General features: G+C 44.7%; 1 protein-coding gene across 1 annotated transcript in view; it reads left to right on the top strand.

Moving 5' to 3' along the window:
- Nucleotides 1-24,383, top strand: part of Dnhd1 (dynein heavy chain domain 1) — a 67,247-nt gene that overhangs the window by 27,993 nt on the left and 14,871 nt on the right. Inside the window, exons 10-23 of the mRNA XM_057777955.1 lie at nucleotides 1,279-1,436; nucleotides 2,347-2,472; nucleotides 2,559-2,835; nucleotides 4,383-4,510; nucleotides 4,599-4,797; nucleotides 5,155-5,249; nucleotides 5,808-6,015; nucleotides 16,093-16,218; nucleotides 16,536-16,633; nucleotides 16,741-19,630; nucleotides 19,833-19,998; nucleotides 20,163-20,355; nucleotides 20,769-21,060; nucleotides 22,764-24,366. Of these exons, the coding sequence (XP_057633938.1) occupies nucleotides 1,279-1,436; nucleotides 2,347-2,472; nucleotides 2,559-2,835; nucleotides 4,383-4,510; nucleotides 4,599-4,797; nucleotides 5,155-5,249; nucleotides 5,808-6,015; nucleotides 16,093-16,218; nucleotides 16,536-16,633; nucleotides 16,741-19,630; nucleotides 19,833-19,998; nucleotides 20,163-20,355; nucleotides 20,769-21,060; nucleotides 22,764-24,366 (6,559 nt within the window). The remainder of the gene's footprint in view (nucleotides 1-1,278; nucleotides 1,437-2,346; nucleotides 2,473-2,558; nucleotides 2,836-4,382; nucleotides 4,511-4,598; nucleotides 4,798-5,154; nucleotides 5,250-5,807; nucleotides 6,016-16,092; nucleotides 16,219-16,535; nucleotides 16,634-16,740; nucleotides 19,631-19,832; nucleotides 19,999-20,162; nucleotides 20,356-20,768; nucleotides 21,061-22,763; nucleotides 24,367-24,383) is intronic.

Below are 24,383 nucleotides of genomic sequence, written 5' to 3'. Positions count from 1 at the left end.
TCCACCTAACTCAGGCTTCTTGACAAGAACCTTTTCCCATCGGAGACAGGTTTATAGCCCCCTTATTCCTGTTTCTCCAGACAATGAAGTTTTTCATATTACCAAGGGCAGATTGTCTTCTAACCTTATCTACCTGAGTTGCTTTTCTTTTTTTTTTTTCTTTTTTTTTTTTTTTTTTTTTTTTCAAGACAGGGTTTCTCTGTGGCTTTGGAGCCTGTCCTGGAACTAGCTCTGTAGATCAGGCTGGTCTCGAACTCACAGAGATCCGCCTGCCTCTGCCTCCCAAGTGCTGGGATTAAAGGTGTGCGCCACCACCGCCCGGCTGAGTTGCTTTTCTTTAATCTGCAAAAACAAAAGACAAGTTGGGCTTGGTGGCATGTACTACATTAAAAAAAACAAGCAAACAAGAACCCAAAAGGACAAAACAAATAAACAAAAGCAGAAAGATGCAGCTTTAACCCTCTTCTTGATATCCCTTCTGCAAGAAGAAAGACTCCAAAACATAGACAAGAATGTGCATTTCCATGTTCATGCTCGGAGTGTTAAACTACTCTTACATTCATTTCAATATCTGCCTCTGCGGAGACCTCCTCAAGCCTTCTCAGGGTCCCCTTCCCTTCCCATCCCTTCACTATGCTGGGCTGGGGGCTCCAGGCAACTCAGTGATTTATCACACTGTAGAATCCCTTGTGATTGTCCCTTTATGCTCATTTGTTTACCTCTATTGTCATATTATGAGGAAACTTCCTGCTTGCCCATTCACTTTTCCTTTTTGCCCTTTTTTTAACTGATTTTTATTGAGCTCTACATTTTTCTCTGCTCCCCTTCTTGCCTCTCCCCTCCCCCTTCCAACCCTCCCCCAAGGTCCCCATGCTCCCAATTTACTCAGGAGATCTTTTTTTTTTTTTAAAAAGATTTGTTTATTTATGTATTCATTCATTCAGTCAGTCAGTCAGTCAAGTATCCTGCCTGTAGGTCAGAAGAGGGCACCAGATCTCATTATAGGTGGTTGTGAGCCACCATGTGGTTGCTGGGAATTGAACTCAGGACCTCTGGAAGAGCAGTCAGTGCTCTTAACCGCTGAGCCATCTCTCCAGCCCTACTCAGGAGATCTTGTCTTTTTCTACTTTCTACTTCCCATGTAGATTAGATCTATGTAAGTCTCTCTTAGTGTTCTCATTGTGTCTAAGTTCTCTGGAACCGACTCACTTTTCTATATCAATTCTTGTACTTATTTTCCACGCATCACCGGACACCATATTTTTTTTTTGTACCTAGAGTCCAAGTTAAGCAGCATGAGGAAGAACATTCTTGCGCAAGTGCAAAGTGAATGCTGGAGCCGTAATAGGCAACTGATGACAGAGATGACAGATTTCTTGCAGGCCTTCCAAACCATCAACTCAGACATCCATGCCATTGCACAATGCTCCCAAAAGGTGAGGTCTCCTCATCCATTTTCTTCATATAGCCCTATATCCTGCCTGCTCAAGGACTCAGCACACAGCAAATCTCTTTAGATTTCTGTTGAGCTTTATGGGGTTTGATGAGCTTGAACTGTGCTTACATATGTCGTTTCTCCTTGCTGATTCTTGCCCTGTTTGTGCAGTGCTCTGCTTCCTCATGCCAGGAGCAGACCCTGAAGAAATGAGATAGAATCTTGCTTGTTTTACAGTGTTGTCAACCTGTGGGGCCAGTCCCCTTTGGACACCCAACAACTCTTTCACAGGGGCTGCCTAAGATCACTAGAAAACACAAATATTTATATTGTGGTTCATAACACTAGCAAAATTACAGTTACTAAGTAGCAATGAAATAACTTTATGTTTGGGGGTCACCACAGCCTGAGAAACTATACTAAAGAGTCACAGCAGCTGGGCGATGGTGGCGCACGCCTTTAATCCCAGCACTCGGGAGGCAGAGACAGGCGGATCTCTGTGAGTTCGAGACCAGCCGGTCTACAGAGCTAGTTTCAGGAAAGGCTCCAAAGCCACAGAGAAACCCTGTCTCGAAAAACCAAAAAAAAAAAAAAAAAAAAAAGTCACAGCATTAGGAAGGTTGAGAACCACTGCTTTAAGAGGCATGGTTCTGTTCCTTGGGACAGTAAGTAATTTAGAGATATGTTGCCCTGTCATCAGGTCTGGGAGATAAGAACTAGACTGCATTTAAGACCCAAGTCAAAAGGGAATCAGATCCTAGATAACTCTCCTATCTCAAATGGTTTCAATGCCGAAACTGGGTCTGGACCTTCCAGATGCCCAATCTGGAAGATGGGTTGCCTCTTCAGGGTGAGTTCGAAGAGATGGGCAGGGTTGTTGGCGTGCTGGTCTCATGCTGTAACCTCTGCAGTTGAATGAAGCCAATGAGCAATACGGACAGCTGGACGAACGAGTGGAATATGTCCGATCACTCCATGACCTCATCCGCAACCACTGTGGCCTTTTTATGGCTGAGAATGAGACGCTAGACATCTCGGTGAGAGAACAATGAAAGGAGTCATTCATTTCTCCTGGCCTCCCTCCTCTATAACCATATCTCACTGTTCTTTACTTGCCCCACAGCTTCTGGATATATGGGAGACTTTTCAGTTTGAGAGAAGCCAGGCTTCCGAGTTCCTACTCAGTAAGCGACATTCCATTGTGCCCAAGCTGCAGCAGTTGATGGCAGCAGCATTGACAGAGTTGGAGGGCCTGTTGGCAGAAGCACTGTCTGGTTCCTTCATGGACCCTTCACAAGAACAGAGGAGCACTGAGCAACAGCTTGCTGCCTTGGAGCACCAGTTCTTGAACACACTCAACAACTTCAATGACCTACGCTATGCTTACAACACCTTCACGGGTACTGATCTTCACCTTCTCGTCTTTCGCCCTAGGATGAACCCTCCATCTAAGATAAGGGTTGGGACTCCAGGTCTTGTGTCTTTTGTGATCTTAAGCAAGCCTTGGGAATCAATACCTTACTGGTCTCTTTTACAAACAAGCATTGCAGGACAAAAGCCTTATTTGTTGTATGTCTCAGGCGTTGTGTTAGTGGATCCAGGAAGTTCATAGGCTGGTAGGGAAAACAAACAACTAAGTGATTCATTAGATTGTGATGGGTCCAGGTTAAATGCTGGTTTGTGAGAAAGTGTACACTTAGCATCATTGTTCAGTGTTGTCCCAGTCTAAGCAGCAGATCACAGAAAAGAATAGTTAGGATCTTGGTGTGGTAACTACTGCATCCAGCCAATGGATCTAGAAAAAAGACTGAAGGGGGCTTCACTTCCCACAGAAGCCATCCAGAACAGAGCTACTTGTCTGAGATCAGTCTTCTTCTACAGGAGTTCAGCATGGGCTCTTTTCTCATATGCAATCACTTATCTCTTGGAAGGGCACATTGTGATTTGCTTCTTGGTCAGCTACTGGGCCTTATGGCCAGGTGAAATGGGAGATGCTTTAGAACCATCCTTCATTAGGAATTTCTCTCTTTTTTTAAGTACTGGGAAGCCTTCAGCCCACATCCTAACTGATGTTAACCATAGACAAACTCCTGTTAGGAGTTTGAAGTATTAATAAAAAGGCAGGGTAGAGGAGTTAGGCCAAGTGGTACTAGGCCCAGAGAACAGGACAGCAGTGTGTTCACTTCCTTCTTCTGTCCTCAGCTCCTCACCTAATCCCAGCTTTTGTAAAAAATAATCTAGTCCTTTAGACCCTCTTGATTTAAAAAATTATCCTTGATTTCTGAGAGTTCATTCACTTATTCATTCATCCAACACTTATTTGGTTAGTGCCTGCCATGTACTGAACTCAAAGTGCATCAATGAATAAATGACAAAACAATTTCCATAATGGACCCAATATTGCAGCTGCAGAAGAAAGATGCTAAATAATAATTATAAATTATAACTAAATTATGCAGCATATTAGAAAGTGATAGCTAATCTAGAAGAAAACATAGCAGATCAAGAGTGTCTGAAAATGCCAAGTGAGTGGAGAGCAGTGTCTTATGGGATGGATATTTGAACAAGGGCTTGGAGTTGGAGGTGGTGAAGGTGTGAATGGTGGTTCTCTGTGGCAAGAGTTTTCCATAAGGAAGGAGCTGCTGGTTCTAAGGCCCTGGCAGAAGAGTGTGTGCCTGTATATCTGAGCTACAGTCAAGTCCACTGTGACTGGAATTGAGGGTGAGCTAGAGACTAATAGAAGGGAAACTCTTTTGTTTTACCACTATGGTGTTTGTCCACGAATCCTTTCTTTGAAATAATTGCTCTTTGGATGACACCACGTCTACTGTTGAACTCAGATTTACATAGGCAGCACACTTTTTTCCCCCTTGACTTTTGTTCATTAAGGACTCTTCACTGACCCATTTCCCCGATAACTGAAGTCTGAGCCAGCCTTATTCCACAGGGGATGAGTGTACTATGTCCCCACCTACTTCTGGGAACCGGCCTATTATACAGCAGCAGCGTATCTGGAGGCTCTACCGAATCATCTCTGAAAACTTCAGTGAGTGGAAGTGCATGGCTTTTACCAAGGTACTTCCGGGAGCTCTCACCTGGGGCAGAAGTTGGCCAGGCGGTGGTGGGTGGGTTTCAGTCTGACAGTGAACTCTGCTCTGTGCAGTTCAGTCTTTCTATGGCCCGGGAGAAGACAGATGCCTGGCTGACAGAGGCTGCACGGCTCAGTGCCACCCTGGGGCTGCACAGTCCAGTGCTACAACGCTGCATGCGCACGCTAGAGGACTTTCGAAACTACCTGCCCTTGCTCACCAAGCTGGGCAGCCTCCAGCTTCAGAACTTTAACTGCCAATCCCTCTTGAGAGGTGTGTTTGGGAGATGGATGGGAAAGATACAGTGTTTAGAGCAATTCCCCTGCTGCTCCTGCTAGAGATCTTGTGTCCTCTTTCCCACTTACGCTAAACTCATTTCACCAGGAGGAACACATTCCTATGCTCCCTCCTTACAACACAGGGTCCTCTCAACTGATGGAATTGGATGCAGGTTGGAATCTGAGATCTGGGGTTGAGTTCTTGGGTTCTGAGTTCTTGGCTTTGTGTTGTACTCCTGATACTGCACTGCAGTCCAAGCTGGTCTGGGCTCAGGGGAGAAATGAGCACTCGGATGTGAGCTCTGCTCAGTCATGTGCTAGGACTTGCTCTGACTTGCCTGTTCTATTCCAGTGTTAGGGCTGGGCGGTCTGCAAAGCTTCGACCTTATCACAGTGGGCCAGCTGCTCAACTGTCCACTGCTGGAATTCGCAGACAGAATCAATCAGGTGGGGCCCACAAGGGTGAGGGGACTGATTGGAGCCGTGAATTGTAATGAAGTCAGTCAAGACCTACAAGTCCCTTGGGCTATGGGGCTATGGGACTATGGGGCTGTGGGGCTATAGGGATGGGCATTGGTTAGCACATAAGTGAGAGGAAGTTGGGAGTAATGACCTTCCTGGAGGGTAGGAAGAGTCTCCAGCCGTCTACAGTCGAGAATCTGATGGGCACTTCCAGACTCTTAATGCTTCCCCTGATGGAAGGAAGTGAATGGTGGCCTCAAAGCTGTGGACACATAGACGGACATATGTCTGTCAACATTTCCTTGATCACTAAAGGGCACAGGTTGACTCTAGGTATTGCCTGCTCAGTGGAGGCAGTGGGACTGGGCCAAGTGATAGTGGCACATTGCTGAAGGCCAGCAGTTCCACTCCTCCTTCACAGCTGAGACCTCCACACTCCAGGCCCTTGAGTTCTGCCTCAGACCCAGTATTCAAGTCCCAATTTCAAGACTGACTTTCTTTAGCCACTAGCTAGTTCTGGTTTCTGAGACATACCTTTTCCAGGTCTGGCAGTATGATAAGGAACGAATTCATGCCCAAGAAAGCCTTCAGCAGATGCAGCAGTACTGGGAGGGCCGCCAGCTACGCCTTCTCAACTTCATCCTGCATGTGCCCTACAACCCCCCAGTCTCAGAGCGTTCCAAAAGGCAGGCATTTCGAAACCCCCAGTGGGAATTAGTTGGCAAGGATAGTGGCACATTCCTCCTCTCAGGTGAGTCTCAGCCTTTGTGATCCAGCTAAAGGCTTTTCTCATTTACCAGTTCTGGTCAAATATGGGTTAATGATATCTTGAGGCATCCATGTGTTGAAACAGTATCTTCCAATTCTCTTAATGCCTTAATCTTTTTTTTTTTTTTTTTTTGGTTTTTCGAGACAGGGTTTCTCTGTGGTTTTGGAGCCTGTCCTGGAACTAGCTCTTGTAGACCAGGCTGGTCTCGAACTCACAGAGATCCGCCTGCCTCTGCCTCCCAAGTGCGGGATTAAAAGCGTGCGCCACCACCGCCCGGCTTAATGCCTTACTCTTTGCAGGAACTTTTTTTTAATTATTTAAATTTTCCCAGACTGATCACAGTTTTCCCTCTTTCCCTCCTCTCCTTTCAATCTCTCACTTACCTCCCCCATCCACTCCTCTGTTCTCTTCAGAAAAAGGCAGGCCTCCCATTTATATCAGTCAGCCATGGCAGTTCAAGTTGTGGTAAGAGTAGGCACTCCTCTTCTATCGTGGGTGAACAAGTCAACCCAGTAGGAGGAAAGGGTCCCCAAAGCAGGTAAAAGAGTCAGAGACAGCCCCTGCTCCGACTGTTAGGAGGCCCACAAGAAGACCAAGTTACACAACTGTAAGGTATGTGCAGAGGGCCTAGGTCAGTCCCATGCAGGCTTTCTGGTTGACAGTTCAGTCTCTGAGAGCCCCTAAGAGCCCAGGTTAATTGATTCTGTGGATTCTCTTTTTCTTTTTTTCAAGATGTACTTGATGATACATTTTTCCTTTTTTATTGTTTTTATTGAGCTATATATTTTTCTTCGCTCCCTTCCTTTCCCCCCTTCTACCCTCTTCCATGGTCCCCACGCTCCCAATTTACTCAGGAGATCTTGCCTTTTTCTACTTCCAATGTAGATTAGATCCATGTATGTTTCTCTTAGGGTCCTTTTTGTTGTCTAGGTTTTCTAGGATTGTGAATTGTGGGCTGGTTTTTTTTCTTTGCTTTATGTCTAAAAGCCACTTAGAGTGAGTACATATGATATTTGTCTTTCTGGGTCTGGGTTACCTCACTCAATATGATGATTCTATGGATTTTCTTGTGGCGTCCTTAGCCCCTCTGGTTTCCATAATCCTTCCTCCACCTCTTCCACAAGATTCCCCAAGATCCTAATGTTTTACTGTGGGTCTCTGCATCTGTTTCCATCGGTTGCTGGGTGAAGCCTCTCTGATGACAACTGGGCTAGTATAGCAGAGATCATTAGAAATCATTTCACTTACTTTTTTTTTTTTTTTTTTTTTTTTTTTGCCAGTCATGTTTGGTTCTATCCTAGGTCTCTCTATCCAGCCTCTGGGTCTAGGCCCTCCAGGTAGAGTCAGGGGTGTGACTCATGGCATGGGTTTTAACTGGAACAGTCATTAGTTGGCCACTCCTACAGTTTCTGTGCCATCTTTACCCTAACACATCTTGTAGGCAGGGCAAATTGTAGGTCAAAGGTTATGTGGCTGGGTTGGTGTCCCAGTTCCTCTATTTGAAGTCTTGCCTGGTTCCAGGAGATGGCTTGTTTAGGCTCTGTATCCCCCATTGCTAGTATTCTTAGTTAGGGTTACCATCCATCATAGATTCCTGGGAGTTTCCAATACACTAGGTTTCTAGTTCATCCCAGAAGATGGCCCTGACTCCAGTTGTCTTTTCCAGTACTCTCTCTGTCCATCCTCCTGATACCTAATCCCTTCTGTTCCCATATCCTCCCATCCAGACCCCTTCCCCATCCACCTGTGATGTCTATTTCCCATCACAGTGAGATTCATGTCTTCCTCCCCAACCCCTTGAACCCTCCTTGTTACTTAGCTGCTTTGGGTGGTCTGTGTTTTGTAGCATGGCTATCCTTTACTTTACAGCTAATATCCACTTATGAGTGGTACACACCATGCTTGTCTTTCTGAGTCTGGGTTACCTCACTCAGGATGATCTTTTCTAGTTCCATCCATTTGCCTGCCAATTTCATGTCATTGTTTTTTTTTTTAACAGCTGAATAATAACTCCATTATGTAAATATACCGCATTTTCTTCATCCATTCTTTAATTGAGGGACATTTAGGTTATTTTAAGTTTCTGGCTCTTATGAATAGAGCAGCAATGGACATGAGTTGAGCTCGATGAATAGAGCTGCTATGAACATAGCTGAGCAAGTGTCCTTGTGGTATGGTGGACATCCTTTGGGTATATGTCTGGGAGTGCTATAGCTGGGTCTTGAGGTAGATCCATTCACAATTTTCTAGGAAACTGCCATATTGATTTCCAAAGTGGCTGTACAAGTTTTCACTCCCACCAGCAGTGGAGAAGTATTCCCCTTGCTCCACATCCTCTCCAGCATGAGTTGTCACTTGTATTTTTGATCTTAGCATTCTGACAAGTGTAAGATGGAATCTGAGTCGCTTGTAGTCCTCTAATGGTTAAGGATATCGAACATTCCTTTCATGTGTTTCTTAGCCATGTACAATTCCTCTGTGGAGAATTCTCTGTTTAGATCTGTACCCCATTTTTAATTAAATTATTTGGTTTGTTGATGTTTAGTTTCTTGAATTCTTTATATATTTTGGCAGTTGGCCCTCTATCAGATGTAGGGTTGGTGAAATATTTTCCCATTCTGTAAGCTGCCATTTTGTCCTATTGACAGTGTCCTTTGCCTTACAGAAGCTTTTCAGTTCCATGAGATTCCATTTATTAATTGTCAGTCTTAGTACCTGTACTATCAGTGTTATATTCAGTAAGCTATGTCCTGTGCCAGGGCATTCAAGGCTATCCCCACTTTATCTTCTATCAGGTTTAGTACGTCTGGTTTTATGTTGAAGTCTTTGATTAATTTGTACTTGAGTTTTGTGCATGGTGATATATATGGATCAATTTGCAATCTACTTGCTGACATCTAGTTAGACCAGCACCATTTGTTGAAAATGCTTTCTTTTTTTCCATTGTATATTTCTGGCTTTATCAAAAAATCAGGTGTCCATATTATGTGGCTTTACATCTGGGTTTTCAATTCAGTTCCATTTATCAACTTGTTTGTTTTTATGCCAATATCATGTTGTTTTTACTACTACAGCTATGTAGCACAAGCTTGATATCAGGGATGGTAATACCTTTAAAAGTTCTTTTACTGTATAGGATTATTTTTTATTAATCCTAGTTTTTTTGTTTTATATATGAAGTTGAGTATTGTTCTTTCCAGATCTGTAAAGAATTTTGTTGGGCTGGAGAGATTTGCCTGCTCTTCCAAAGGTCCTGAGTTCAATTCCCAATAACCACATGGTGGCTCACAACCATCTGTAATGAGGTCTGGTGCCCTCTTCTGGCCTGCAGACATATACACAGACAGAATATTGTATACATAATAAATAAATAAAATTAAAAAAAAGAATTTTGTTGAAAGTTTGATAGGAATTGTATTGAATCTGTAGATTGCTTTTGGTAAGATGGCCATTTTTACAATGTTAACCCTACCAATCCATAAGCATGGGAGATGTTTCCATCTTCTGACATCTTCTCCAAATTATTTCTTTAAAGACTTGAACTTCCTGTCATACAGGTTTTTCACTTGCTTGGTTAGAGATAAACCAAGATATTTTATTATTTGTGGGTGTAGGAAGAGGGAGAGCTACTTGTTGGTTCCCAGCTGCTCAGCCCCAAAATAATCACACAGAAACTGTATTAATTAAAACACTGCTTGACCCATTAGCTCTAGCTTCTTATTGGCTAACTCGTATATTAATTTGACCCATTTCTATTAATTTGTATATCACCATGTGGCAGTGGCTTACTGGCAAAGATTCACCATGTCTGACTCTGGCAGCTCCATGGCGTCTCTCTGACTCTGCCTTCTTCCTCTCAGCATTCAGTTCCATCTTCCCCGCCTACCTAAGTTCTGCCCTCTCAAGGCAGTTTCTTTATTCATTAATGGTAATCACAGCACACAGAGGGATCTCCCACATCATGTGGGTATTGTAAAAGGTGTTGTTTCCCTAATTTCTTTTTCAGACCATTTGTCCTTTGTATATAGGAGGGTCGCTGAATTTATTTGGTTTACCTTGTATCTAGTCTCTTCCCTGAAAGTGTTTATCAGCTGTAGGAGTTCCCTGGTGGAATTTTTAGAGTCACTTATGTATATTATCAAATCGTCTGCAAATAGTGAAAGTTTGACTTCTTCCTTTCCAATTTGAATCCTCCCTGGTCTCCTTCAGTTGTCTTATTACTCTAGCTGACACTTCAAGTACTCTATTGAGTAGGATAGAGAGAGTGGGCATCATTGTCTTGTCCCTGATTTTAGTGGAACTGCTTTAGATTTCTCTCCATTTAATTTGATGTTGGCTATTGACTTGCTGTTATTTTAACTTTATTGTGTTTAGGTATGTCCCTTGTATCCCTGATATTTCCAAGACTTTTATCATGAAGGGGTTAGATTTTGTTAAAACCTTTTTCAGCACCCAATGAGATGATCGTGTCATTTTGTGGTTTTAGTTTGTTTATATGATGTGCTGAATTACATTGACAGATTTTCATATGTTCAACCATCCCTGCATCTTTGGGATGAAACCAGCTTGATCATGGTGAATGATCTTTTGGATATATTTTTGGCTCCATTTTGAAATATTGTATTGAGTATTTTTGCATCTATGTTCATGTGGGAAATTGTTTTGTAATTCTCTTTCTTTCTTGAGTCTTTGTGTGGTTTGGGTATCAGGGTGACTATGGCCTCATAAAATGAATTTGGCAATGTTTCTTCTGTTTCTATTTTTGTGGAATAATTTGAGTCTTTTTTTTTTAAAGCTGGGTAATGGTGGCACATGCCATGCCTTTAATCCTAGAATAAGCAGGTGGAACTCTGTGAGTTTGGGGTCAGGTTGGTCTACAGATCAAGTTCCAGGACAGCTAGGACTACACAGAGAAACCCTGTCTTGAGAAAGAAAGAAAGGAAAAGAAGGAAATTCTTTGTGGTTATTTATCTCTACTTGTCAATACTCTGTCCTCTGGATTTTATCCTGCTGATTTTACCCTTTTCCCACTCATCCATTTATTCTTTTCCCCCAGTTGACAGAAGAGAACTATATTGGGTCCCTGAGTTTGGGGTCAAGCAGGATTTCAGCTTTATTTGCCCTTCTTCTTGGGACACAGGTTGTTGGTGTGGCTATACTCCTTGTGGCAGTTGATCACACATTCAAATTCACAATAGATAACCATATAGAGGACAATAGGTAAGGGAAGACTAGTACTTGTGGCAGATTGTGGCAGTTGTACTTCTGGGTGAGCTCACTAAGGGCTACTTCAATGATGTCACCATGTGCAGGGTGTACACTTTCTGGATGTTGTAGTTAGGCAGGGTGTGGCTATCCTCCAGCTACTTGTTGGTGACATCAGCCACTGCTTGTCAGGTGGGATGCCTTCCTTGTCTTCAATTTTGGCCTTGACATTTCCCATTGTGTCACCAGGTTCAGTCTTGAGGATGATGGTCTTGCCCATCAGGATCTTCATGAAGATATGCTTGTCTGCTGATTGGCCACCTTGTTGAAAGACAAAGAACCATTTGTTCTTTTATTCTCACATTGAATTCATGACCTCCTTTGTGCCAAGCTCATGGCACTCTGAGATTAACAGATACAGTTCTGGATCCCTCAAATTTACAGCCCAGTGAGAGACACCGAGAACACCAGGCATTTCTTTCTTTCTTTCTTTCTTTCTTTCTTTCTTTCTTTCTTTCTTTCTTTCTTTCTTTCTTTCTTTCTTTCTTTCTTTCTTTCTTTCTTTCTTTCCTTTTCCTTCCTTCCTTTCTTCCTCCCCCTCTCATTTATTTATTTTTGTTTTTTTTTTTCAAGATGGGGTTTCTTTATGTCGCCTTGGCTGTCCTAGAACTAGTTATGTAGACAAGGCTGTCCTCAAATTCACAGAGATCTGCTGGCCTCTGCCTCCCTAAGGCTGGGATTAAAGATGTGTGCCAACATCACCCAGCCAATATCATACGTTTAAATTCATGATAGACTACCGTATTGAGGGCAGTAGGAAAGAGAAGACCAACTCAAAGAACCAGGGTTATTAAGAGAAGTACCACTTTAGAGAGTGGTCCCAGGCTAACTTTTGAAAAAGTAAGTTTGTCAGACTTGCAATGTGAGAAAAACGTTCCATATAGGGAGCAACACTTTTACAACTTAGGGGAAGAAAGGGTTTATTTGTCTTATAGTTAACAGTCCATCATCATGGGAAGCCAAGACTAGAACTCAAGGCAAGCATCTCGGACAGGAAATGAAGCAAAGACCACAGAGAAATGATTGTTACTGGCTTGCTTCCTCTGGCTTAGTTACTTCTCTTATATAGCTAAGGCCTACCTGCCTAGGTATGGCCTGCTTACAGTGCAAGGGGCCCTCCTACATCAATTAGTAATCAAGAAAATGTCCACAGATGAAAGTAGTTCCTTAACTGGAGTCCCTTCTTCCCAGATGTGTCTAGTTAAGATCTGAAGCTAACTATGACAAAAAGTATAAGAAGATGTGTTGGGAACTGCTGATAGAGGAGACATTCTCTTATTCAACATAATTGGTATCAGAGAACTCAAGAAATTAGTTAAATATGTAATCATGATAGGTAGCTAGCTAGCTAGGACGTGAGATTTTGGCTTATAGAGACAGGGTTTCTCTGTGCAGCTTTGGAGCCCATTTTGGAACTAGCTCTTGTAGACCAGGCTGGCCTCAGACTCACAGAGATCCTCCTGCCTCTGCCTCCTGAGTATTGGGATTAAAGGCATGCACCACCACTGCCTGGCCAGGACTTGAGATTTTTCTTTTCGTTAATTTGTTTGCTAACATTTTATTCTAAGAACAAGAGCTTTTATTAGCTCGCCTTTACCTTATATTGTTTCCTTAACAACAGAAACCCTTTCTCACACACACTCCAGTAGTTACTTTATTAGATTAGATTACATAATTAAAACTGGGGCAGAACTCACACAAAAATGTTTTCAAGCTAGCTCATTTAACTTGCATTTAATCAGGCATACAATTTATTTTGGAGCAAAAATCTTGGTATATTCTAAATAATAACTTGAGATTTATACACTTCTGTTGGATTTTGATCATTAGACAGTACCATTGTAGTGGTTTGATTTGCAAATCTCCCTCATGCTCATGTATTGAGGGTTTGGGATCCTAAGGCTTTAATCTCTTGATGGATTCATAGTGTGATGGCATTGTTGGGTGGTAAAATGTAGGAGATGAGGCCTAATTGGAGGAAGTACTTCAGTGGGGGTGTGTTCTTGAGAGTCATATCTTGCTTTGGCTCTTCCCATTTTCCCTTTTCTCTGCTTTCTGGCCACAATGATGTAAACTGCTAAGTTTGTCCTCCTCCATGATTGGCAAAAACTTTGAGACTGTGAATTAAAATGAATATATCCATCCTTAGTTGTGTGTACTAGGTAATTCATCATAGCAATGAAACTTCTGATTAATACAGTCAGTATATCTATGATAGAAAGGAGAAAATCCGCGAGAGGACCTTCCAACTTACTGAGATACGAGTCCAAAGACTACTTGGAAGAAGAAATAGGCACGAGAAGTTTACAAAAGAAATTATTCAGTAATATTTAAATCATAGAGAATGTTTTGTTGTAGGAAATTGATAAAGTCAGAGTTTAATTCAACACAGAGAATTGGGAGGCAAAGAATAGAGAAAGGAAGATCAGTTAAGAAACAACTTGTGTAACACAAGTGAAAAACAATAATAGCCCACACTAGAATGGTAGCAATGGAGAATGAGGAGTAGATGCATTTGGGCTACTTATGAGTCTGTCTGGGAAAAATGTATAGGTAGTGCAAATTTGTCATAGAAGAGAGGATATGGGATATGTCTGTAAACAGAGACTGTTCATTTGTTTCCTGGCTGCCCAGATCCAAATAATAACATAGAAACTGGATCAATTACAACACTGCTTTGGGCAATAATTTAGCCATATTTTTAGCTAACTCTTACATCTAAAATTAACCCATAATTCTTGTCTGTGTTAACCATGTGGCTTGGTACCTTTTATCAGTGAGGCATTCTCATCTTGCTTCCTTTGCATCTAGGTAACGAATACAGACTGAGTCTTTCATCTTCCCAGAATTCTCCTGTTCTGGCTGCCCCCCTTATACTTCCAATCAGCATTTCATTAAACCAATACAAATAACAAATCTTTTCAGGGTACAAGACCATTGTCCTACAGTATATGTCTTTTCTTTATCTTTGTCATGCATCCATGTTCATTATTTGGTTTGGAAAATGTTTTCTATCTATTCTCACATGGAATTCTTGTTCCCACCTCTCTTATTTAGGACTAATCATTTTCAGTGTTGACTGAAACATATTAAGACCAGACATCTGTAGTTAATACTCATACCATGATTCAAAGGACATTCTCTTCCCACTTTGGACAAGCATATTAATGCTGATCTTTTTTGTTCATGTTTGACCCACAGTTTGTCAGTCTGCTTCTTTGTTGTATTCGGCTTTCCCATGTGCCCTTGGATTCCTCTGCTACTAAAGTAATTTTAAAAACTAATGAAGTACAAAATATGGATTTTTTGTGAAGTTTGGTTCTTAAATTACTCCTAAATATAACTTCAGGTACCAAGTGGACTCTTCCAATCTTCATTTGAGGTCACAGTCCTTAACCTACTTTCTGTTCAACTTTCCCACTGGCTCTAATTCAAACAGAATATTGTATACTTGACATTTCTCCCTACAGTTTTGTCCTTTCTCTATACTAGGATTCTGTATCAGCTCTGGGTATATTAGTCAAGGAGACATTTTATGGTGGCCATACACCATGAAACTAGTGACTTCACTTGCCTGAATGGGCCCAAGACGATGAAAACTTAGGTTTTAACTCTTACCACAGGAAGACATGTTATTATAGGGTTAATGACACTACTAATCATTCAATCTCCATTTTCTTTTCTTTTCTTTTTTTTTTTTTCGAGACAGGGTTTCTCTGTGGCTTTGGAGCCTGTCCTGGAACTACTCTGTAGACCAGGCTGGTCTCGAACTCACAGAGATCCACCTGCCTCTGCCTACCGAGTGCTGGGATTAAAGGCGTGCGCCACCATGGCCCGGCTTCAATCTCCATTTTCGAATCTTAGCAAAATTAGGAAGGACATACATGAAAAGGATAGTTCAACATCCAAAATATCCCCCAAGAAAGTGTTTTTTTTTAAATATATAATGTGTTGGCAGATATAGCTAGATTAAGATTTCATGCAACCTGTTTTAACCTTCCCAAGATCAGATGAGAATCTCAGGTCTGTGTGGGTATATAAAGGAAATATGGCATCTGAACTGTCAGATAGCTATGGGGATTTATACTCTGCTCCACATTATTTAGACAAGCACAACAGATGGGCCTTTATGCTTCCCCACCCTCTAGAGATCATTTAATGGGGGATAAAACAGAGGACCCAAACTGTTCCAATATTGTTTTCTCTAGAGATACTCTGAGATGTAGATACTGTGTATTTTCTTTCAAACATGAGTATTTAGAGAGTTCTACATCTATCCAAGCCAATCTCTCTAAATTCTGTTGTTAATCTAGTGTTTATGCTGTACCAGGCCTGGCCTCATACAAAATTATGAGGTAATTCTTTACATGACCCCCAAGGAGCTCCGTGCTTAGATCATGTGAGAAAATTTTGGTCTCAACTTTTCTACCAGGATTCCAGTCATCCCAGAATAGGCCTTCTTGATGCAAACATACTATGTAGGGACTTGGAGCCATGAGGTGTCTTTCTAGGATGAAGCTCTGGCATATGAAAGAATGCCTGTAGAAGTAGATAAGAATGACAGTATCTAGCGGGAGAAATCCACTGGGTTAGCATCTATACCCATAGTGCCAGTTTTAAGGTCTCAGTTCTCTACCATATCAGCTCTATCTCTGAAGACAGAAAGGGTCTTAAAAAGTGATTGCCTTCCCTGGAAGGTCAAGATGTGTTCTTTCCTGCCCCAGTCCCTGCCCTTGAGTAATATAGTGATACCAGCTTAGCTGAGCTTTGACAGCGCATCTTTTTCTTCCTAAGACTACAGCAGCCTGCAAGATGCCATCCAGAACAGTCTTCAGGCACTATTCAAGATCCTAGCCATCCAGAAGTCAGGAGAGTTGAATAAAATAGCTTTAGAGTGGGTGTCCATCATGTACGGCCTAGGTGAGTATAGCGTTCTAGTTGGGTAGATGGATGGAACCTAATGTAGACTGTCCCAGAGGTATGAGGGTAGCAGGGGGACATTGGATAGAAGATGTGAAGGACAAAGTAAGGACTTTCCAGGCTCCGTCTTGGCTTGATGTGACCAGGTCTTTATTTCTGGTGACTGCTTTACTTCCTCTAATCAGATCCTTGAGTTCTGCTGAGCAGTATGTTTCTGTTGGGGCTAGTGGGTCACAGGAGAGGTCAGGTGTATGCTAGACCCCCTTGAAGGTTTTGGAACCCATTTCCCTCAAGTATTTTTCTGACTGTTTACACAGGTGCCCTACTGGAGGTGTGGGTGGCTTTCCAGCAGAAGTGGATTTTTCTAAATAAAGTTCTACATGAGATGAAGATCCAGTTTCCTGGTGCTGAGCTGGTAGGGAAGGGAGTTAAAGAAGGTGGGCAAGAGCTCCTGAGTGTCAGGGCTCTGGATGGAAGAGTGGAGCTGCCACGCTACCCTCACTACCACCTTTCTCGCCACAGAATGCCCGTTTCAAAGTCATGGATGATCAGTATCGGACCCTAATGCGAATCTCTGTAGCTGACCCAATGGTTCTGTCACTAATAGTGCCCAATGCCAAGAGGAGCCCTTACTTTCAAGGTCAGCATCTACAACAACTACTAAAAGCAGGATCTGTGGAGCTGGAAGCCATCATCATGGCTCTGGAGGATGTCCTCTATGGGGTATGTTCCGACTTCCCCCGCCTTTTCTTCCTCAGTGACAGTGAACTGGTGGCCCTGCTTGCTGCCCCTCTAGAGACCTGTGAGGCTCAACCATGGGCACAGCGCTGCTTTCCTCACATTAAAGCTGTGGACTTCAGGTCCAACCCAATTAACGAGAAAAGCAAGAATGACCAGGAGCCAAGCTCAAGTACACAGACTCCAGTGGAGACAATCGCTGTGCTAGGGGCATGTGGAGAGAAAGTGAAGCTTCAGGGTCCTCTTCCTCTACACCCAGATCTCCCTAAGTGGCTAGCCTCTTTGGAGAAGTGTCTGCGTTTTGTAATCGTGAACTTGCTGCAGAGCTGTGTGGCCACCCGCCTTGCTCAAGGCCCATCCCTAGTTAAGGCACTGAAGGCACTGCCTCAACAGAGAAAGGTGCCCATGCAGCTCTATGTCCAGCACTGGCTAGATGCAGTGGAGGCCTTTCCATGGCAGTGCATACTGGTGGCAGAGGAGGTAGTGTGGCGGGCTGAGATGGAGGAGCTTCTGTCTGAGTGGGGGACCATGCGGATGATTCCCATACATGTACACAAGCTGGAAGTGCTGGTGCAATTTATACGATCTCAGAGGAGCTCCCAGGGTGAGCACCCTCTGCCTTCTGTTCGCCAGACTAGCCTATTCAGTACCCTGCTGGTCATGGCAGTGACTCATCGGGATGTAGCACAGCTCCTGGGAAAGCACCGGGTCAGCCATCTGACAGACTTCCACTGGGTCCGCCAACTTAAGTATCACTTGGGTTCATCTCACTCAAACCCCAAGGGGCCCGTGCAGTATCTTAAGACTGTTGCATCTGCTGAGCCCTCTCTGTCACCAGCTGTATGCTGGATAGATGTGCTTGGCCGGTCCTTCATATACAATTATGAGTATCTGGGACCCAAACTGGGGCCTCTACCCAGCCTGATGCATGAGCGGCAAGTGCTGCTTCTCTTATTGGCCATGGAAGAGGTGGCCTGTGGGACCCTACTTGGCCGAGATGGTTTGGGCAAGTCAGAAACAGTGAATAGCCTGGCATGGGCCCTGGGCCGCCAACTGGTAATGATGCCCTGCTTGCCCCAGATAGAGTTCCGATGTCTGAGCAATTACTTGAATGGTGCCCTTCAGGGTGGAGCTTGGCTGCTGTTGGAGAACGTTCACCAACTGCCTCCTAGCTTGCTCTCTGCCCTGGGCCAGCGTCTGGATGAACTACACCATCTTTATGCTCCACTGTACCAGAAAGCTTCCCAAAACATCAGTACCATAAACCCTACTAAGCCCCTATTCATTGGCGCTGGTTTCTTTGAGAAGCACCATGTGTTCATGCGCCTTGGCTATGGCTGTTTCCTGACATTTCATGCCCTGAGCCCTGATGTGCCTGCCAATCTGCACCTGCTACTGCGTCCTGTGGCCTTGGCACTGCCTGACCTGCAGCGAGTGGCAGAACTTTACCTACTGGGAGCAGGGGTAAGGGATGCCTCCCGAATGGCTACTCGGCTATCCAAATTATTCTCCTTAGAGCGTGAGCTAGTGTCTGGGACCTTGCCCTGCCGCTTGTCACTGCTCAAGCAGGTGCTGGAAGATACAATACAGACGCTAAATGCACCTGTGGAGGAAAACAATTCCCAGCAGCCAGACAACCTAGCTGCGCCTGAGGAGGCTGCCCTACTGCAAGCCCTGTTGCACTCACCGCTGTTCAGCATCCTTGATGGGCTCCGCCTGCAAAAGCTCCGAGAGCTGCTCTGTGGGATTTTCCCGAACGCTAGTCACATGCTGGCGGAACCTGTGACCCATAGACTGATGAGGTCCGTAGTGGTGGAAGAACTCCAGCAGGTAGGCCTGCTTCCCACCCCTAACGTATTGATGTCTCTGGAGCAACTCAGTCAGGCCCTGAGCCGGGCCTCTGGTATTCTGCTCTTGGGCCCTGCAGGCAGTGGCAAGAGCAGTTGTTGGAAGAGCTTATTTAAGATTCAGAATCGGCTGGCAGCCATGGAACAAACCTCAACCCAGGGTTTCCAGTCTGTGGAAATTGCCCACCTATATCCTAGCGTGCTCAGCTCCCAAGAATTTCTAGGGTGGTCAGAAGGTCCCTCCTGGCACTATGGCATCTTCCCCAAGCTTCTTCGTGCTGCCCCTCATTGTAAGAATGTGAACTCAGAAGAGCAGTCAGAGGAATTCACAAGGATCCAGCAATGGATAGTATGTGATGGGACCCCTAATTCTACATGGATAGACTCCATCACTTGTCTCCTAAGTGACCCTCCCCAGCTGAGTCTCCCTAATGGTCAACAGATAGCACGACCCCTGAGTACCTTTTTCTTGATGGAGGTGGCAGAGGCAGCAGGCATGTCTCCTACAGTGGTAGGCCGGTGCGCTCTAGTCTGGTGTTGTGGGGAGCAGACGTGGCAGTGCATGCTTAATGTCTTGATGGCATCCCTGCCTCATGAATACCATCTGCAGCAAGAGACAGTCATTGAGCTCAACCGCTTAGCTGAAGTACTGGTGCCTGCAATGCTCCGATTCCTTACCCGCATAGGTGCCAGTTCTCTGCTACAGGTACATGGGCATCAGACTGTTTGCCCAGGTGTGGCGGAAGTTGCCAGTCTGGCCCGCATTTTACGTGCTCTGCTTGACCCCCATCTACGCTTATATGAAGAGGAGAAGCCACGTGTTCAAGGTAGGGAGGTAGAAAGGTTGGCTTTTGAGAGAGCTGGGATCCTGAGGAGAACTGGGTTACATCTGAGGCAGAGACGCGTGGGTTCCTCAGTGAAGCTGGTTCAGGGAACCAAAAGTGGGGAGAAGTAATGCAGCCAACTTCTGTTTTCCCCTCCATCTTCTTTTTCGATGGATTCCTATTCTGACCACGGTGACCATTGCAGAGGACTTTAGTGGCAGCGATCTTGCAACACAAAGCTTCAAATCTTCAAAAAGCAAGGTCCAGTCTGACAGTGACGGCATGACTAAAAAGCAGAGGAGACATTTGCTGGCTATCAGCAGCTTTCTTTTTGCCACGATCTGGGGCTTTGGAGCACACCTTCCGTCCAGGTACCACAAGAATGGGAGGTATAGTGTACGAAAGAACTGATGTAGACTGGTCTGTGGTGACTAAAATTCATGGGACATTACAGTGGGGATATGGTGGAGTATATGAAAGCCATAGATGGAACTTTTATGACTATCTGACTCTTACCTATGTGTCCTCTGAGCAGGCACTGGCCTCTCTTTGATAACTTCATGAGGAATTTTATTAGTTCCCTATCCAACTACCCTGAGCCACCTCCTTCAGCCTTGGTGTTTGATCTACATGTAAACCTTGAAGATGGAACACTGGTCCCCTTTGCTGGCCAGTACCTGAGCAGCTGTGTCAAAGGAAACCTGGGTACTTTCCAGCCCTCTTCCCAGGTATAGAGACAGTGGGGAAATAGTTTGGGTTGAGGCTTAAGGAGGTATGCTAGAGGGTGGCCCACATTTGAGGTCCTCCTGAGGCCCAGAAGTTCCCATACTCTGGTGTTTTCACAATTGCAAGAATACATGATTTGTTCTTTAAGAACAGCTTTAAGAGCCAGGTGGCAGTGGCGAATGCCTTTAATCCCAGCACTTGGGAGGCAGAGGCAGGCGGATCTCTGTGAATTCAAGCACAGCCTGGTCTACAAAAGCTAGTTTCAGGACAGGCTCCAAAGCTACAGAGAAGCCCTGTCTTGAAAAACAAACAGACAAACAAGAACAGCTTTAAGACAATTTCCCTAGAACTAATTTTCTGCTTGACTGTTGTCCAATTTGGAGCTGCCACAGTAAGTCCTGATCCTATCCTGCAGACTGAACGGCTTTTGTATGTGGTGAACCTGCTTCTATCAGATGGACAGCCAGTGCTGCTTGCTGGAGAGATAGCCACAGGGAAGTCAGCTTTTGTGGAGGTGCTAGTGCAGCCGAGTCGCCCTTCCATCCACAGCCCCATTCACTCTGCTTTAAGTTCTGCCCACCTTCGTCATGTGCTGAGCAGAGGGGTCCACGGTCAAACACAAGCCGCTGGCTCATTCCTGGGTTATTACCAGGATTCCAAAGGATCACTCCTTTTCCTGATGGAAGATCTGCACCTGGCTAGTTCTGGTGAGGAGCTGGGAGAGGAAATGAAGGGAAAGCTACTGCCAGCGCCGTCTACCACTGCCAGCTATGCCCCTTGAATGCAGGTAGAAGGAAAAGTGGGGAGAAATAAGAAACTGTATTACAGTATTGTTGTTTTCTTGTATTTGCCTGAGGCAAAGTCAAACACGTGTCCCTAAATAAAACACATGGATAAACATTATCTAGAAAAGCCAAAGCCTGGAACTAACCTAATACCCCTTCATGTGCTGATGGATCTACAAATTGTGGCATTTTTGTAATGGAATATTATGTGTTGTATAATAATATATCAAATTACTGTTATATAAAAATGTATGACTGTCAAAAGCCGGCAAAGTGAAAGAAAACAGTATGATCAAGAAGCTACTATATGATTCCATTTATACAAACTTCTATAAGGGGCATAGTTGACAGTGGTAGAACTCAGTTTAGAGAGCAATGTCTGCATGGTGGTAGACAGAGGGGGGGACTGTAGAGCATTGTCTGCATGGTGGTAGACAGAGGGGGGGACTGTAGAGCATTGTCTGCATGTCGTAGACAGGGGCAGGATGACTGGAGGAGCACGAAGGAGCTTTCAGGGCTGATGAAATCTCAGTAGCGTTGAAATGGTGGTTTACAGAGGTGTCTGCATTGTTAGGACTCCACCATATGTTTAAATATATATTTGGCTGTAAATCACATCTTTCTCTTTAATGTTTTTATTAGGATATAAAATAATGGGTTTTGTTATGGTATTTTATACATATGTGTCTTTATACTTTGTTCTCAACTCCCTTCCCATTTCTATCATCATTTTCCTTGCCTCTCTCTTGTAAATCACATATTAAAGTCATATAAAATTTTATTTATTTGTGGGGTATGTGTGTACATGTGTGTGTGTGTGTGTGTGTGTGTGTGTGTGTGTGTGTGTGTGTGTACAGGTGCACCTTGTGCCACAGCATGTGTATAGAGGTCAAGGAACAACTTTGAGGAACTGGGTCTCTCTTTCCTTCCTAAGGCAGCAGGATCTCTCTTGCTTCAATGCTGTGTTATGTACTCCAGGCTAGCTGGCCTACAGCTTCCCTGAAATTCTCCTGTTCCTACTTCCCATCTCTCAGTAGGTGTCCTGGGATATACCTGGCTGTTTGACATGGGAATTGGATTCTAGTTGTCAGGCTTGCTTGACTAGCAGTCATACTCACTGAGTCATCTCCCTGGCCTTTTTTTTGGGGGGGGCAAGTTCTCCTGTAGTCCAGGTTGACCCCTGAAGCCACTATGTGGCCAAAGGTGGCCTTGAACTTTTGATCCACCTGTCTTTATCTGCCAAGTGCTGGGACAATAGGTATGTACCACCATGACTGGATCAAATCATAGGTGGGATATAACTGTGCATTCTATAATGAAGATGATTTGTACTTTCTAATTGGGATCTGATTCAGTTTCCAACATCTCAGTTTAAAAATCTTATTACAGTATTCATTTCCTTTAGGCAATGAGTAAGTAGGATCTAAGGGAGGAGAGAGAAGACATATTTCACTTAGGAATGTGTGGAGGGAGAGCAACTTGCTCAGAGGTTACCAAGTGCCAAATCATCAGGCACACAGAATACTCTGTGTGCTGGAAAGAGAGGAGGCAGGGATAGGAGGTACACTGGGTACTTCCGTGTGGACTTGCAAATGCCTTTCAATGCTCGTCTCAATGTTTTACAGACCCAGAGAAGAGCTGCCAGCCAGTGCTGGAGACTCTGCGCCAGGCAATGGAAGGCACCATATATGCTCGAAACACCTTGGAATTACAGACGCTGCAGCCTACAGTCAACTTCCTTGCCACTGCTACAGTGCCAGGCTACTCTGAGCGCCCACTCTGTCCACGTCTCTTCCGACTCTTCACAGTGCTGGCCCTGGACAACATGAGCCAGGACAGCCTTTTGAGAAGGCATGTACCTGGTATCCAAGCCTGGCTGGAGCGCTTCCCCTCTATGGAGCGGGAGCACATTCTGGCAAGAGCCCTCGTCAGAGCTTCCGTGGAGGCTTGGGAGGCCGTGTGCAACTGCTTCATGCCTTCCCCTCTCTGCCCACATTACCGCTTTTCCCTGCATTCTGTGAGCCACATTCTGGAAAGCCTGCAGCTGCTGCCTACTAGAATGGGCTCACGAGGTTTTGTAGATTCTTTCCATCACCAGGAGCATCTGCGCCGGGTGTCCGGCTTACGTGGAACTCGCCTGACTATCATGATGTCCATGCGCGTCGTGGTGCGTCTTTGGTTACATGAGGCACAAAGGACATTTTGTGACCGGCTGAACAGTGATAGGGAACGTTCCCATTGTGCTAAGCTGCTTCTAGAAATAGCTCAGAATGTCTTCTGTTGTGGGCCAGTGTCTCAGCCCTTGGTCAAGGACTTTGAGGAGGAAGTGGAGGAGGAAAAAGTGCCTGAAGTAGAATCGGAAGGAGAAATAGCCCAGTGGGAGGACCTAAGCAGCAGTAACAGTGAATCAGAGGAAGAAGAGGACCCATATGGCCTTCAGGTCGCCACAGGCTCATTCCTCGGTGATAGCAGTCTAGCACCATTACCCCTACGACTGGTAAACAAGAACACAGGAAGTGTAAGTCAGATGGCTGAGCAGGAGGAAGAGATAAGGGCTTCTATTGGTAAACTCCAGTCAGAGACACCCAAGAGTGAGTGGCAGACAGCAACCCAGATGGACTTTAGTTTACCCTTGTTGCTGCCCGTGCTGTTGTTCTATCCCCAGGAGAAGCCCTCAGACCTAGTGTTCAGTCTGGAACTTACACTAGGATCTAACCCCGAGAGCCCCAACTTGTACTTGGAGCGGCAGTGGGAAACTCTGGAAAAGCAGTTGGCTGCCTCAGCTGTCCGGTTGAAGCTGAACCCTCACCTCACTCAGGGCCACATGATGACCCAGCATGTGGCCCGCCTGGTCCGAGTTCTGGCTAGGCACCGGCAGCATGGCCTGCTGCTCTCAGTGACTCGGGGTACTGGGCGCCATACAGCCGTCAGTCTGGCTTCTAACATTTGTCAAGCTCACCTCTTTCACCTGCCATCTGAGTCAGAGGAAGCTATTTTCCAGTGTCTCCGAGATGCCAGCTGGTGTGCTGGAGTATTAAACCAGCCAGTGGCTCTTCTGGTGCCTGAGACTGTGAATGTTGCTATCTTTCACCGGCTGGTGGCCCTGGCAACCTCAGGTAGCTTTCCTGACCAGTACACAGAGGCAGATCTGGATAACATCGAAGAACATCTCCCCAAGGAGAACTCTGTGGTCAAACTCATCATTAAGAAGGACACAGTATTGCATAGGTAAGGCCCAGAATCCA

The sequence above is a fragment of the Chionomys nivalis genome, chromosome 8 (genome assembly GCF_950005125.1).
Source record: "Chionomys nivalis chromosome 8, mChiNiv1.1, whole genome shotgun sequence".
Taxonomy (NCBI): Eukaryota; Metazoa; Chordata; class Mammalia; order Rodentia; family Cricetidae; genus Chionomys; species Chionomys nivalis.
Note: the sequence above shows the minus strand (reverse complement) of the source record. Positions and strands in the feature narration are given on the sequence as shown.